Here is a 15,670-nt window from a genome sequence, read left to right on the forward strand (position 1 = left end):
CAACTTAAAAGATCCAAGTGCGCGCCACTGTTACAGGACAGAGCCAGAACAGTGACTAAAGACATCTTTTGACGATAATTATTAATTGGTAGAGTTGTACGACCATCTTTTACGTTTTTGAAATGTTGTTTTCAATAAATGCATTATTTTGTCAATTTTAAATTTTTCTTTAAATTAATTGATCAATTGATTAATTAATTGATTTTTACATGATTGTTGGGGGAAATCATATAACCTTGGTTGAATTCCTTAGAGTTAGCCAACATAAATAATTATGTACCTTGCTATGACACTCGGTTATTTAACAGATGTTCTCCTGAATGCGGACTACCATCCCTTGTTATCTAGTGCCGTTGGGTCACTGTCACCTTGATCCAACCAGAGTAAATCATGTGCCTGGCTCTTCAAATAATTGATGTGATTGGTTAAAAGGTCTGATGGGAGGGTTACATTTACACTACAAATATGTGCTAAATATTCTAGAAAGTTGGACTTGTTCACTTGTTGGATGTTGCCTTGTGCTCATTAATACAGTCCCGCTGGATTGCTACATAAAGTCATTGTCTCTCTACTCTTCATTTTGCCACAACATATTGGAGCCCAACGTGTGTTCGAGTCGAGGCCGAGGAATTTCCATTACGTCATCCAACTGACGACCACGCTAGGCGCCATATCAGGTAGGAGATCTTCATATCTCACCATAGTTTATGTATAGCGTGGTTCTCACTTGTATGACAGACTGGGAGTGTCTGGGGTCCCCTCAACCAGAAGCCACGTCTTATAGGCGGAGGAGGAGAGAGACTGATTTTGTGTTAGCGGATAAAAAACAATAAATTTGAATGACTTTGTGATTTAATTGGACCTCCAGCTTTAGAGAGATCTCTCAAAGTATTTTAGGCGTGTGCGGCACTGTGTTGGCCGAACGCCTGGTTTTGTGTGTAAGCGACAACTCGGACGCGTCCGTGAAATCCCTCAAGCTCAAGAGATTTTATTATGTGTGCGGTTGATAATGCAGGTTCTTTAAAAAAGGTTGAAATAGCTCCAGTAGGAGCGGGATAAGTAGGCCCTAATGTACTCAATAGGAGGCCTTCTTTGAGTTAACAAGATCCTACATAAATACATATATACATTACTAACTATACTCGGGAATCTGTTAAGAGTGGTTTCTGTCTTCTGACAGGGGGCTACGCTGACTAGAGACTCAGAAATTTTGTGCAGAAACCCTATTGAGCAGGAAAAGCAATATCTAACTAATAGACCATAAAGTATTTGAAAAGTGTATATACTGAAATAACGTTTATATGAGAGTGATTCATTTTGGCGATAAAGAGGAGGAGACATAACTTCCAATCATAGCTTCTAGTGGGATAAAGAGGACTTTGTAAAAGAGCAAGAACAATTAGATAAACATTCAAGTATGAGCAATTAAAGATAAATACAACACATAGTCGAAGTCTGATATTAGAACAATGAGATAAAAACTTAAGTATTAGCAATTAAAGGTAAAGACAACACATAGTCAAAGTCTGACATTAAGAGAAGAAGATAAAAACATAAACCTGAATAAGAACGGACTGACAAACTGACTGCTGACGAATACACCTGGGTGGCTTTGCATTTTTATAAACGGGTGACTTTGCATAATACAAACTATTGGCTTTGCATTATTATAAACTATTGGCTTTGCATAATACAAACTATTGGCTTTGCATGATTACTAACTATTGGCTTTGCATAATTATGAACTAATAGCTTTGTTTTACAATTTGTTTTTGTTATTATTATTTTATTTTTTAATTTAGAATTATTTTAAGAATGCAGCAGTGAGCATAATCTAAACCATGATTTATGAGAAATAACCTGCTTGGACTTTATAAAATAAAATAGAGGGGGGAAATAATGAGTGTGACACCAGTGGAATGTGTAAAGAAGAGCGGTAAAACTAAAAACAATGTACTTGTTTAAGGTTGAAGGTCAGGGCTACAGGAAAGAGTGTAAGAGACGGGTTAGTGGAATTAATAGATTAATAGAAAGACAAAGCAAGTCAGAGCAGGCGAGAAGAGAGAGCATAAAGGGGAGTTAGGAAAGAATGGAAGAGACGGGTTAGTGGAATTAATAGAAAGAATAAGCAAGTAAGAGAGAGCAGAGAGGGGAGTTAGTTCAGACGCATTTAACACCGCATGACATGTTAACAGGCACACCGATGCCAGCACCTCAACTCAGGGGGCCCTACAAGGGACCCCCACTTGAGAAGCTGCAGCTGGAGCTAAAAGACTATATGGAGCAACTAACTGCCATACATAGATCTATCTATCTCCAGGAGAAGGGAAAGGAACCGAGGTCCGACCAGAAACCTGAGAAACCAGTGGTACCAGGGGACCAGGTGAACACCAAGATCTTCTGACGAAAGTGGCACGAGCCAAGACGGGAAGGTCCCTACAGAGTGGTGCGAGCAACGCCAACAGCGGTCCAGGTCGAAGGAAGTACAACGTGGTATCACTTGAGTCTTTGCACGAAGGACAATACCAAGGACTGTGTGAAAGCAGACGACAATGACCAACAAGGTGAGCCTGGAACATGTGTTAAAACTAATGAGCTTCCTGATATGGATGTTGACGGGGAGCACGGGGAAGGAGAGACTGACGATGGTGGAACCTGTGACGACATCAGAGAGCATGCAGGACGGCAGCCAGATGATGACCCTTCAACCATCTTGGAGAGAAACCAGAACCCATGAATCAGTTGAGTACGATGCAACCACATATATTCAAACCCATGATAGACCAGGACCTATGCCAGCATTGTCATAGCTTACACTTAGAAATGCTGGCAAGGGGGGATGGTTATGGGTTTGGTTAGACCAAATGTTTGGAGAATGGAGGTCTGTATTGATAAATACGGGCAATAACGCATTGATAGTACTAATTGTAGCTTTTCTATTGGCATGTTGCATCGTACCCATCTTGAGGAGGCAGTGTCGGAGAACTATGGACAAACAGATGGGTGTTATGGCTGACCTCCAACTGGCTCAGATGATGAACATGATGACGATCGATCGAGGGACAAAGGCCCAGTTTGCTCAAATGGTGATTGGAGTTTGGACTACCGAACCTGTTTCCCGTTTCGGACTACATGGAGGAAACAGGACTAGAAGGCATGTCAGCCAAGACGACAACCTAAAGGTTGTTGAAAGAAAAACAAGTCTAAGATCACCACGTCACATGTTGGATTATCTTTCCAGAAGGACGAAGCGCGAAATTTATAACAAATAAGAGTATGTTACTATAAAATGCATGTATTAATCAAATGATTCCCATAGCAAATGTACTAGTGTTTTAGCAAAAACAACTGTGCATCTAATAAGTACAGGTATAGGGTTAAATAATTAGCAGGAACTACAATGTGTGATGAATCAGTTAAATGCATGTTTGTCTGCAAGAACAGGTTCACTTCATGCCAGAATGGTGGTCGCTTGGCGGACCATAAGGAAGTTTTTCCTGTAACAGCAACCTATGGGTTTTTTCGTCCTTATATGAAAAGTGAACCTTTAATATTGCATGATGTATTTGAAATCAGGTTGTTAAATTAAAATGTTATGTATTCTTATATAATCAAGCATATATAATTTACATAACGACTCAGTCATGGATTCTGTATAGAGTGTATAACCACTACGTTGTTATCATGCTGTAAGAGATCAATACTTTGGGTTACATGTCCTATCAGACCATTGTTATATGAAATTAGGATGGGGGTCCAGAGACCCCCAGAGGGGGGATATGTTGGGGAAAATCATATAACCTTGGTTGAACTCCTTAGAGTTAGCCAACATAAATAAGTATGTACCTTGCTATGACACTCGGTTATTTAACAGATGTTCTCCTGAATGCGGACTACCATCCCTTGTTATCTAGTGCCGTTGGGTCACTGTCACCTTGATCCAACCAGAGTAAATCATGTGCCTGGCTCTTCAAATAATTGATGTGATTGGTTAAAAGGTCTGATGGGAGGGTTACATTTACACTACAAATATGTGCTAAATATTCTAGAAAGTTGGACTTGTTCACTTGTTGGATGTTGCCTTGTGCTCATTAATACAGTCCCGCTGGATTGCTACATCAAGTCATTGTCTCTCCACTCTTCATTTTGCCACAACACTCTTAATTTCACAAGCACGTTCGTTATTATACCAGGATACTCCTGAATACATGAAAGGAATACCAAAGTTGAGATGTCCTTGATAAGACTTTTCTTGACTCTATGTGTTACTCATTTGTTCAGCTTTTCTATGCAAGGAAACTGTCAGCTCTGTGAGACAAACATGTGTGTCTTTGAGTAGAGCCGCCTCCTTCCTGTGTTATTATCAGTCTCTTGTGTTGTGAACGATAACTGTCTGTGAAGGAGCAAATTCCAAACACTTCTCATGTCCCAGCGGGCATTAACCTCACGAACACCTGCTTGATTACTCAAATTGTGTTTACATTTCCACTTTTAGTCAACATATTTTATACATTCATACTTCATGAACTAATTATTAACTAAGAAATAAGGACGTTCGTTCCTCACAGTTGGGTAGTTTTACAGATCTGGACATGAAAGTTTTTGAAATTAAAAAGGTGAAATGATTACAAAGTTATAAAAGTTTTGTTGACGATACCCGCGAGACAGCACCCGCCAATAAATAACTAATGTCCATCGCCATTTGACTTGTTTTACTGTCACTTATCATGACAAATAAACACAAGTGGATCACCAGGGGATGGTTAATTAGTAAATAACACATTTAGAAAATGTTACTGTTTTATTTTTGAAGATACAATGAGACGACTAAGAGCAGTTAAATTAACATTTGGTTTTAGTGACTGAATTTTGCCTCACAAAGGTGGTGTAGTAACTGTCATAATACTAACAGCCCTTATCAGTCTAATGGAGGAGTAGATAATGGAAAAGGGCCATAGGTTACCTGAAAATAGTTAAGATAGCCATTTACTCTGATGAGCCTCAGTGGTGCTGGCATTCAGTGAGGAGTGCAGGTACAGTACGTTTTACTTTTCTTTGACCACAAAGTGCTACATTGTGTTCATGTTCAACCAGGATTCTCCTCTTATAATTGCTTGTACAGTAATTTAATATCACATGAGCAAAACCCTTATCCAATCAACTCATCTAATATCTAAGTCTATGTCTTTAAGCTTCTTTGAGTATCTAGAAAAGCGCTATATAAATTTAAAGTATTATTATTATTAATAATGTTGTGTTTGCCTTTCTGTTCACTCAGTTCACACACAGTGGGCGGCAACAATGCCTTAACCATTGAACATTAAAATGAACATGTTCTAATATTCCAAGTTGTTAAATTGTAAAATGTTTTTAGAGCTAATGAATGTTTTTCTTAAAGGGACAGTTCACCCCAAAATAACAAATACATGTTTTTCCTCTTATCTATTGTGGAGCGCAAAGCGCCAAAGAAAAAATTATTTAGAAAAACTACAATGTCTCTTTTGATAAATCATGGCCCTGTTACTCAACATAACGTAACATAACTTGTCGTGAGCCGTTTCAAATGTGATGATTTCTAGAAAGAAGCATCGCTGTTGAGATTTACAAATGCATTTAAGCAGAGTACCATATCGTCCCACAGCGTATTCTTTCAAACTGTATGGGCAACTTGCACAAAAACAATCTAAATTGATAAATAGTACTACAGATGAGAGAAAAACAGTACAATCTCTTTGATTCTAAAATAAACTGAAATGTGAAATGTGCACAGATATGACTGCAATCTTGCAGAAGCTCAAATCCGGGGTGTGAAAAATATTTTAAACATGAAATTAGTCTGAAAACGTACCTCTCTTGAATCCCACTGGACATCCAAATCACTATATATTTTTTTTTCTTTCTTTTTTAAAACCATCTGATATAGTGAGGACACCTGCCTGGGCCAGAGCAGGAAATATGACAAAATCAATAACATTTAAAACAGATGTAGATAAAAAAGGTAAGTGATATTGTCATTATAAAAGAACATGCACAATAATATAGTTTTATATAATAAAGCGTTACCTCTTTTTCTCGCAGACACCGAGAATGGGTAAGTTTGTATTGAATGACACCTCCCACAACATACTATGTTTCAGAATATGTTGTATGCAGTGCTTATGTTGTTGTTTTGTTAATGTAAATGTGTTTCAGTGATAAAAAGAAAAAAGAAAGGATGCTGAGTGTTGGATACTTTCAGCTGGTAAATACTGCTTTTGCTCATATTCTTCTCAAACATTGATGGAAAGTAACATTCATATGACGCCTTTGTCCAAAGGGACTTAAAATAAGTGTTAGTTGCTTTTTATATATTTTTTGAATATTATTTAATTTGAAACATGCAAGCAATGTTGTTGAGATGTTATCTTTAAACATGGATGTTTAGCCTGTTGCAAATGAAGATATTCACAGAATATATTGAGCTCCTTGAGTATTTCTATTCCATGATAATTTCTACTTGTTACTTCACTCCATTTAGGTTTGATACTAGTTAACATATTAAGAATTGACATAAAAACATGCTATAAGCTTTTTAAAATGTTATGTTATCCATCACAGGGGCAATGTTGCTAATGAACAAGTACTTTGGAATTTTAACTTGCTTATAATAATCATGTACTTGACAGCTTATAATACTCATTTATGATTTTCTTTGTCAGTCTTTTACTCGTGACATTGTTGCTATGGCACTTGTAATTATGTAAAGGATCTGAGTCATTTATTCTCTCTACACCACTGTTATTTACCTCTTCTTTGATTTGATCATCGATAAAATAAAAACAAAATTGTTTGCAAATTCTCATAACTAAATTAAAGTCAAGAATTCCCCAAATTTGTGTTTGCAGTTTCGCTTTGCCACCCGCACAGACACCTTGATGATGGTGGTCGGGGGGCTGTGTGCCCTCATCCACGGAGCAGCTTCACCTCTCATGCTTCTGGTGTACAGCAGGATGACAAACACGTTTGTGTCTTATGAGATTGAGGTCCAAGCACTAAAAGATGAAAATAAGATATGCAACAACAACACCATCTATTGGAAAAATGACTCCATATATCAAACGGCTGAAAACGGCTCAGTGTACTGTGGGTAAGTTATTAACTGTTTTTGTGATTGTTGTTACCATTGAAAAGCATCTCTTACTCATTTATTCTCTCTGCAGGGTGGATATTGAAGCAGAGATGACCATGTTTGCATATTACTATATTTGGATTGGATTAGGAGTCATGTTCGTTAGTTATTTTCAGGTATGTATTTATGCTTGCCATATTCCACCTTAAATTTTAAAACCATCTTCAGAAATGATGCATATAACTCACAGAAATACGTTTGTACAACTTTAATTGTCCACTGTAGATTGTCTTCTGGATGTTAGCAGCTTCACGACAAACCGATACAATGAGAAAGACTTATTTCAGAAAGATAATGCAAATGGAGATCGGGTGGTTTGACTGCAACTCTGTTGGTGAACTGAACACAAGGATGTCAGAGTGAGTCGGGGCTCTTGAAGATCATGCTCTTTTCAATTAATAACTGGGAGAATGTTTCATACAGAATAGACCTTCTGTTCCTTTTACAGCGATATCAACAAGATCAACAACGCCATCGCTGACCAGGTGTCTATCTTCATTGAGAGGATGTCGACGTTCGTGTTTGGCTTCATGGTTGGATTCATTGGTGGATGGAAGCTGACGTTGGTGGTCATAGCAGTGAGCCCGCTGATTGGCGTAGCTGCTGGACTCATGGCTATGGTAAAGCTGTGAATCAAACAATGATGTCATAGTACAGTGTGGTATGTCACACAAACATTTTATAAATCTTGGAGATTGTAATACGAATGTCTGTTGAGGCTTTCCCAGCGAAGGAAAGACGGTTGGTTCTCACCTGCAGTTACTGTTTATTGCAAAAGGGGCAACCGAAGAAAAGGAATTGGAGATCATCGAATTGTACCTTTTAGAAAATGTTTTCTAATGTTTTTGTGTGATTCTTGTTGCTGAAGGCTGTGGCCAGGCTGACGGGACGAGAGCTAATGTCCTATGCTAAAGCCGGGGCAGTGGCTGACGAGGTCCTGTCCTCCATCAGGACCGTAGCAGCTTTTGGTGGAGAGGAAAAAGAAACTGAAAGGTATTTTGTAAGATCACAACAAGTTGTTCTGCTTGATGATGAAGAGCCATGATTCTAAAATAAACTGAAATGTGAAATTTGTACAGATATGACAAAAATCTTGCAGAAGCTCAAATCTGGGGTGTGAAAAAGGGCACCGTCATAGGCGTTTTCCAAGGATACCTGTGGTGCATCGTTTTCTTTTGTTTCGCTTTGGCCTTTTGGTATGGATCTAAATTGGTCATAGAAACCAAGGAGCTGTCTCCTGGTACTCTTATTCAGGTATGTGAAAATGAATTAATTGAACTTCTGCTACTCTATCATATAATATAAGTGTTTGAAAGTCAGTGACTTTAATTTCAGCATGAGCCTGCTGTGTTTTTACAGGTGTTCTTTGGGGTACTCATGGCAGCCATGAACCTGGGCCAGGCCTCCCCCTGCCTGGAGGCCTTCGCTACTGGTCGTGCTGCAGCGAAAAACATCTTTGACACAATTGACCGGGTACAACATATTTTTATTGCAGATGAAAAACATATTTGAAGTAGATCATTTAAAGATATTCAATGTAAAATAAATCTCTGTGTTGAAATACCTCACAGGAACCAGAAATTGATTGTTTCTCAAAAGAAGGTCACATATTAGACAAGGTGAAGGGTGACATCGAGTTCCATAATGTCTCCTTCTACTACCCATCCCGGCCTGAAGTCAAGGTACATTTCTGCAACACACATTTCTTTGTGCCCATTTTTCACCGATCAAAGTTGAATAAAGAGCAAACTATTTTTTTTAGATTTTAAATGATCTGAGCATGCAGATCAAAGCAGGAGAAACCACTGCTTTTGTAGGACCAAGCGGGTCTGGAAAGAGCACCACAATCCAGCTCATCCAAAGGTTTTATGACCCAAAGGAAGGAATGGTAACAATCTGAGCAACTGCAGACAGACAGGACATCACTGGAGAGTTTGAAGGCTTCAATGTAATATCACATATATCATTCTCGTTCTCAGGTGACTTTGGACGGCCATGACATTCGTACTTTAAACATCCACTGGCTCCGATCTCTCATTGGTATTGTAGAGCAGGAGCCAGTTCTGTTTGCTACATCCATTGCAGAGAACATCAAGTTTGGTCGACCTGGAGTAGCCATGGAAGACATCATCCAGGCTACAAAAGAGGCCAATGCCTATAATTTTATCATGGATATGCCCCAGGTACACTTGTATATTTAAATATAATGCAGAATAATTACAGTGCATAGTCAGTTTTAGTCAAATATGTGAATTTGGGCAGCCTAAAATAAACATGTTGCTACTTTTCCACCAGAAATTTGATACTCTGGTGGGAGAAGGTGGAGGACAGTTGAGTGGAGGACAGAAGCAGAGGATTGCTATCGCTCGAGCTCTGATCCGAAACCCCAGGCTCCTGCTGCTAGATATGGCCACATCTGCATTAGACAATGAGAGTGAGGCTGTTGTCCAGAAGGCTCTGGAGAAGGTGAGCCACTCTCTGCCCATAGACTACATAATTGAGTGCACTTTCACTATTAAGCAACCCGTGCTGTTTTGAGGAATTACCCTCATAACTGTTATAATTGCAGGTGTGCATGGGCAGGACAACCATTTCTATAGCCCATCGTCTTTCCACAATTAGAAACGCAGATATCATTGTTGGATTTGAGCATGGACAGGCCGTGGAGAAGGGAACACAAAATGAGCTCATGGAAAGGAAAGGTGTCTACTTCACGCTGGTCACCCTGCAGAATCAAGGCACAGCCAACACGACGAAAGGTAAGATGTATTCAGGGCTGCTAATCATTACAGTAGGGTTGCCAGCAACTACTTATCCCTATTTATCTGTAGATTATTCATTTGGGATCTTTCTATGTATACAATTTCAGAAAACAGTGACATATGTCTATCACAGTTTCTCAGTCTAAGGTAACTTCAAATGTCATACATCCAGCAAACAGTCCACAATTTAAATAATGCAATGCTTTGCAGACCTATAGAAAAAAGCAAAATACTGTATGTATAAAATAAATCTCGTATTAAATGTCATGTTCGATGGACGCAATAACTTAATCCTGTCTCCTTGTACCCACATGTTTCTAATAAGGGTTCCACCCTTATTGTTTCAAACAGCACATTTTATTTGGCAGTTGGCTGGAGTTAGTGGGCAATCTTATGAAGGCTTTCTGTGTCTGATAAAAGGCAACAGAAGCTTCAATACTTGTATTAAAGCTGTATTGATTGTTTTCCTTCCAGATGTCAGTGAAGCTCTCGAGGAAAGCTTTGACCTAAAAGCAATGAGCCGCACATCCAGTAAAAGGTCAAGTAAATCCACCTCAAAAAGATCAAATGAGACAAAATACAGTCTGAAAATAATCTGATATTCTCAATATTACTCCCGTAGGGGCTCTGTTCGACTGCGATCTCAAAGCATGTTGTCAAGTTTATCGGACAGCCTCATGATCTTTTCAGACAAGCAGTGCTCAACGAAAAAAGTACTGTGATTCTCTTTTATGCTCTGCAATACATTTACTTTATTTCTAACTATCTTGTAAAAATAAACGTCTCCAATGCATATTGTTTAACAGACATGCGAGGACGATGCAGAGGAGCATATCGAGCCTGCCCCAGTGCCACGCATCCTCAAGTACAACCAGCCAGAATGGCCCTACATGCTGCTGGGCTCGCTGGGAGCTGCTTTCAATGGCGCTGTCAACCCTATCTATGCTATCCTGTTCAGCCAAATTCTTGGGGTGGGGTTGTGTATTTCATATATTCAGTGTTACAAGCTGATGTAGTTTGCTGAAGTTAAAAGGACTTATATGATCTTTGTATTTGCAGACGTTTTCTATAAGTGACTTGAACGAACAGAGGAAGGAGATCAACGGGATATGTATTCTGTTTTGCATCCTGGCTGTGACTAGTTTCTTCTTCCAGTTTTTACAGGTTTGCATCACAATTTGCTGAATAATTAGGACATTTAAGGGGACATATCCCAATGGTTATTTAATATAATGTATACATGTAGACTGACTGATTTCATGTTTTAAGGGATATGCTTTTGCCAAGTCTGGAGAGCTGCTGACCCGCCGTCTACGGAAACTAGGCTTCCAGGCCATGTTGAGACAGGAGATCGGTTGGTTTGATGACCACAGAAACAGCCCTGGAGCTCTGACCAATAGACTGGCCACTGATGCATCAATGGTGCAGGGAGTAAGTAAAGGCTTATTTCACAGTATTTTTTACATAAAAGATAGCTTGTACACTAATTACAACATTGTTTTTGTATTGCTTCTTTAGGCAACAGGATCTCAGATTGGCATGATCGTGAACTCATTGACCAGCATCGGGGCATCTTTCATCATTGCTTTATACTTCAGTTGGAAGTTAACGTTGGTCATTTTGTGCTTCCTGCCACTCATCGGGCTGTGTGGCGTGTTCCAGGCTAAGATGCTGACGGGCTTTGCAAATGAAGATAAAAAAGCCATGGAAGGAGCAGGTCAGGTAAGCTCTATTGAACATTTGGTTTGTTGACCCATTGATATGCAGATCTCTGAGAAACTAAAAGCTGTATACAATCTTAATTTTCTCCTGCAGGTATCTAGTGAGGCTCTTGCTAACATAAGGACAATTGCAGGCTTGGCCAAAGAGCGCTCATTTGTGGATTCATATGAGCAGAAACTTGTTCTTCCATTTAAATCGGAGAGGAAGAGAGCCAACATCTACGGGCTTTGTTTCAGTTTTTCACAGTGTGTCATCTTTATGGCGTATGCTGCTTCGTTTAGATATGGAGGCCATCTGGTTGTGTCTGAGGGGCTGCAATACTTGATCGTTTTCAGGTTGGTAAAATTGTTTCTTTTAATGAGAAAATCTGTTTCTTTCAGATCCCATATTGAAAAATATTGTGTTGTGATTGCCCAACATCAACCCAATTCTTACGGTGTTCCTCCAGAGTGATTACAGCTGTAGTAACCAGTGGGACGGCCCTGGGAAAAGCGTCCTCCTTCACTCCAGATTATGCCAAAGCCAAAATTGCTGCCGCTCGGCTTTTCCAACTGTTGGACCGAGTTCCAAAAATCAGCCTAAGCCACGCAGATGGAGAGAAATGGGTTGGTGAATTTGATAAATATGAACGAATATTACCCAATGGGATGTCATTCTGCCGCGATGATTCGTTTGAATGATTAAGCTTTGTTATCCATCTTCAGGATGACTTCAAAGGTGAAATAGAGTTCATCAATTGCAACTTCACCTATCCAACTCGGCCAGATGTGCAGGTGTTGAACGGCCTTGCTGTGTCTGTGAAGCCTGGTCAGACTTTGGCGTTTGTTGGGAACAGCGGCTGTGGGAAGAGCACAAGTGTTCAACTGCTGGAAAGATTCTATGACCCTGATGAAGGGAGAGTGGTATGGACACTGATGTTTTAGACATTAATTTCACTGATAACTAAATCAATGGCAAAGTCCTAATTATGTCATCTCTTCATTTTCAGATGATTGATGGCCGTCCATCTTATGCAGTCAATGTGCCCTTCCTACGATCTCAGATTGGCATAGTGTCCCAGGAGCCAGTGTTGTTTGGCTGCAGCATCGCGGAGAATATCCAGTATGGAGATAACGCAAACAGCGTCAGCATGGAAGCCATTGTTACGGCCGCTAAGAAAGCCTACCTTCATGACTTTGTGATGACGCTGCCAAATGTGAGTGGAAACACTGAAAGATAAAACATTACATCATTGCCAGTGCAAATCCTGGTTATTATTAGTTTGATACTGTAAGCCACTCTTTTACAAGAATATTGCTACGCCCTGCTCGTGGGCCGCAACACATTAATGAGATGGACACAAGACTTGCCAGTAACAAATAAAAATGTATTAAAGTAAGTCACAGTAACGCAGAAACAACAGGTTTGTGAAGACTGACTGACGACACTGGCGTCTGGGTAGGCGGGGTTAAGTAGATTAAACCCGCCAGGTGTTCCCAATTAGGGTGATGGCACCGAAGCTAATGAGAGCAGTCGGCTTGATGAACAAGTTACAGCTACCAACAAATAACAGCAACAGTGGATATAGACTCGTAGAATGACAATGACAATAAAAGCAGCAATAGTATTGACAATGCTCATAGCAATGTAACTCATAATGATAATAGCAGTATAGGTGTCGGGCAGGACCAGGGGCCATTTTTTATGTTTGTATCAAAATTAAGTACCTGCCTTTCTATATGACTTGACAAGAAACTTGAATACACTTTATTTATATTGCAATATTGTAAAAAGATCCCAGTAAGGACGGACACCTTAACTTCAGATGCATATTTACAATTCCATCTGCTGAGGATGATCACGTGATACGAGAACTCCATAACAGATACTAAATAGTGGGCAGGACATTTCTGCCAATCGATCCCTCTCCTTTAACATCTGAACTGGTCCATGTTTACAGCATTGTTGGCCTTGTGACATTTCCCTTTCTCTCCTTCTTAATATATCTTCAAATTTTAAGAAATATGAGACCCAGGTTGGTGCCCAGGGCTCCCAGCTGTCGAGAGGACAAAAACAACGCATCGCCATTGCCCGGGCCATCGTCAGAAACCCCAAGGTCCTGCTACTTGATGAAGCTACCTCTGCCCTGGACACAGAGAGTGAACAGGTAATGCTTTTCCAAACGCCACTAAACAACATGAACATAAAGCGAGATATTACTTTGATTAAGTGTATCTTTTTATGCTCTACATCTCCACATACTTGCATGAGGGTTCCTGACAAAGCTTTTTTCCCTTCAGACTGTCCAGGCTGCTCTGGATGAGGCAAGAAAAGGACGAACCTGCATTACCATCGCTCACCGGCTGTCTACAATCCAGAATGCTGACATCATAGCAGTCATGTCGAATGGATCCATCATAGAGCAAGACAGTCATGATAATCTCATGGCCAAGAGGGGCGCCTATTATAAACTGGTTACAACAGGCGCTCCCATCAGCTAGATGCCTACAGACACATAAGCTATGATATATATGTGTATATATATATGGATGTGTGTGTGTATGTGTGTGCCTTCATACCACAACATTTTCATTCTTGACAATCAATGTATACTTGAAATTGTCTGAAATGTGAACTTATTGAAAAATAAATAAAATCAACAAGTATTTGAAAAACTATTCTAACCTGCAAAATCTTCACTTGTAAATGCACTTCATTGAAACTGGATAGAAACAAAAATACTAAAACTATCAGTCTTTGAACTGTTCCAACAATCAATCACAAATTTGTTCAAACTTGACAGTTAATGTGTATTTTGTGTAGCTTCATCTGGATGATCGCGGGATCACATATTGCATAAAAATCCATCTCGTCAGGCTTCATGCAATGCGTTTTGTGTCCTGCAAACAAAGCGCGGACCAATGAGCGCCCTGTAAGGAGCTACTGCAGATACAGATGTGGTTCAGGTGTGTGAGATTCCAGATTCCAATGTTTGTTGGAAAAAAAAATTGCGGCTCCCTTTGAGGTCAGCGCAGAAGATGCTGGGAAATATTTTCTGTTTATTTCCCTCTTTGGTTACTTCTCAGTCATAATGTGGGCACCAAGTTTATACGAGATGTAACAAGAGAGAGAAATAAACAGAGAAAATATGTCAAGGGTCTCCCAGAGTTGATATGAAGTTGAGAACGTTGTGGTATTCCCTGTAGTTGTTCTGGGGATGCTGTATAACAAGCACCCCAGTGTTAGCACATTCCATCTAAGGTTTTCCTGTCTGAGTGACACAGCTGCTTCTTCAGCACCATGAACCCTTTCTACACGGCAGATAGCTTTATATCTCAACCTGATATCAGAAATCCTTCAACAGAGCCATGGCAACAGCTGCAAGCTCTTCATGTATTAAACAATGTGTTCCCATAACCTTTAGATGTTTTACAGACCATTGCTTTGACAGTTGTTACATATTAGCCATTGTACATACCACGTAACCCCCTGGATCCCTTCAGCTTTATTACTATTCTGTATCAGTGAAGCATGGGCTTTCTTTAATACTGAAGAACGCAGTCCATCTGAGCATCCACAGTTAAGCATATCCAGTGGATCTGTCATGTTTTCTTCCCATTTAAAATGCAGTTGTTTAATGTCAGAGTAAGTCAAGTCAAGTCAAGTCTTTTATTGTCAGATGCACAGAATGACACAGGGTCAGACTGGGCATTGAAATTCTTAGGACAAGGCACCACACAACAACTACCATAGCATAACATAATATAACGTAACATAACATGACATACACTCTGTACAAGTACTCTGAACATATACAACGAGTACTTGCATATTTAAAATATGTGTTCTGAAAGTGTATAGCCTTCAGTATTTTGAACTTGGTGTTGGATAGTTTGGGCCTACTCAAACTTCTTCCGTTTCACCACAAGGTGGTATAGTTGTGTTGTTTCAAGTTTCAAGTTTCAAGTTTCAAGTTTTTTATTGTCACATCCCCTTTTATACAAGTATAATCGGTTTGTGAAATTCTTATGTGCAAAAC

The 15,670-nt window shown here is 39.6% G+C and overlaps 1 protein-coding gene across 3 annotated transcripts; it reads left to right on the forward strand.

The window, feature by feature from the left end:
- Nucleotides 1–226: 226 nt before the first annotated feature.
- abcb11a (ATP-binding cassette, sub-family B (MDR/TAP), member 11a) lies at nucleotides 227–14,309 on the forward strand. 3 transcript variants are annotated; one of them, XM_056431836.1, is made up of 29 exons: nucleotides 227–677; nucleotides 2,321–2,741; nucleotides 5,924–5,998; nucleotides 6,058–6,091; nucleotides 6,193–6,241; nucleotides 6,885–7,126; nucleotides 7,200–7,284; nucleotides 7,394–7,527; nucleotides 7,617–7,788; nucleotides 8,037–8,161; nucleotides 8,248–8,422; nucleotides 8,528–8,641; nucleotides 8,740–8,850; nucleotides 8,931–9,056; nucleotides 9,148–9,351; nucleotides 9,464–9,634; nucleotides 9,738–9,927; nucleotides 10,405–10,468; nucleotides 10,553–10,643; nucleotides 10,737–10,901; nucleotides 10,990–11,094; nucleotides 11,200–11,361; nucleotides 11,449–11,652; nucleotides 11,746–11,987; nucleotides 12,101–12,257; nucleotides 12,357–12,554; nucleotides 12,641–12,847; nucleotides 13,652–13,798; nucleotides 13,932–14,309. In XM_056431836.1, coding segments are annotated over exons 2-29 (3,951 nt in total). In that variant the 5' UTR covers nucleotides 227–677; nucleotides 2,321–2,740; the 3' UTR covers nucleotides 14,133–14,309. The 3 variants fall into 3 exon arrangements, with proteins under 3 accessions (XP_056287811.1, XP_056287817.1, XP_056287826.1); XM_056431842.1 differs by having other exon boundaries at nucleotides 227–2,741; nucleotides 6,079–6,091; XM_056431851.1 differs by lacking the exons at nucleotides 12,101–12,257; nucleotides 12,357–12,554; nucleotides 12,641–12,847; nucleotides 13,652–13,798; nucleotides 13,932–14,309 and having other exon boundaries at nucleotides 227–2,741; nucleotides 11,449–11,647; nucleotides 11,746–11,838.
- The last annotated feature ends 1,361 nt before the right edge of the window (nucleotides 14,310–15,670 follow it).

The sequence above is a fragment of the Pseudoliparis swirei genome, chromosome 2 (genome assembly GCF_029220125.1).
Source record: "Pseudoliparis swirei isolate HS2019 ecotype Mariana Trench chromosome 2, NWPU_hadal_v1, whole genome shotgun sequence".
NCBI classification, from domain to species: Eukaryota; Metazoa; Chordata; class Actinopteri; order Perciformes; family Liparidae; genus Pseudoliparis; species Pseudoliparis swirei.

What these genes read in the sequence shown, in the direction of transcription:
- abcb11a (XM_056431836.1), top strand. An exon ending in AACGGCTCAGTGTACTGTGG is followed by an intron (nt 7,127 to 7,199) that starts GTAAGTTATTAA and finishes TTCTCTCTGCAG; the next exon opens with GGTGGATATTGAAGCAGAGA. An exon ending in CTGCTGGACTCATGGCTATG is followed by an intron (nt 7,789 to 8,036) that starts GTAAAGCTGTGA and finishes TTGTTGCTGAAG; the next exon opens with GCTGTGGCCAGGCTGACGGG.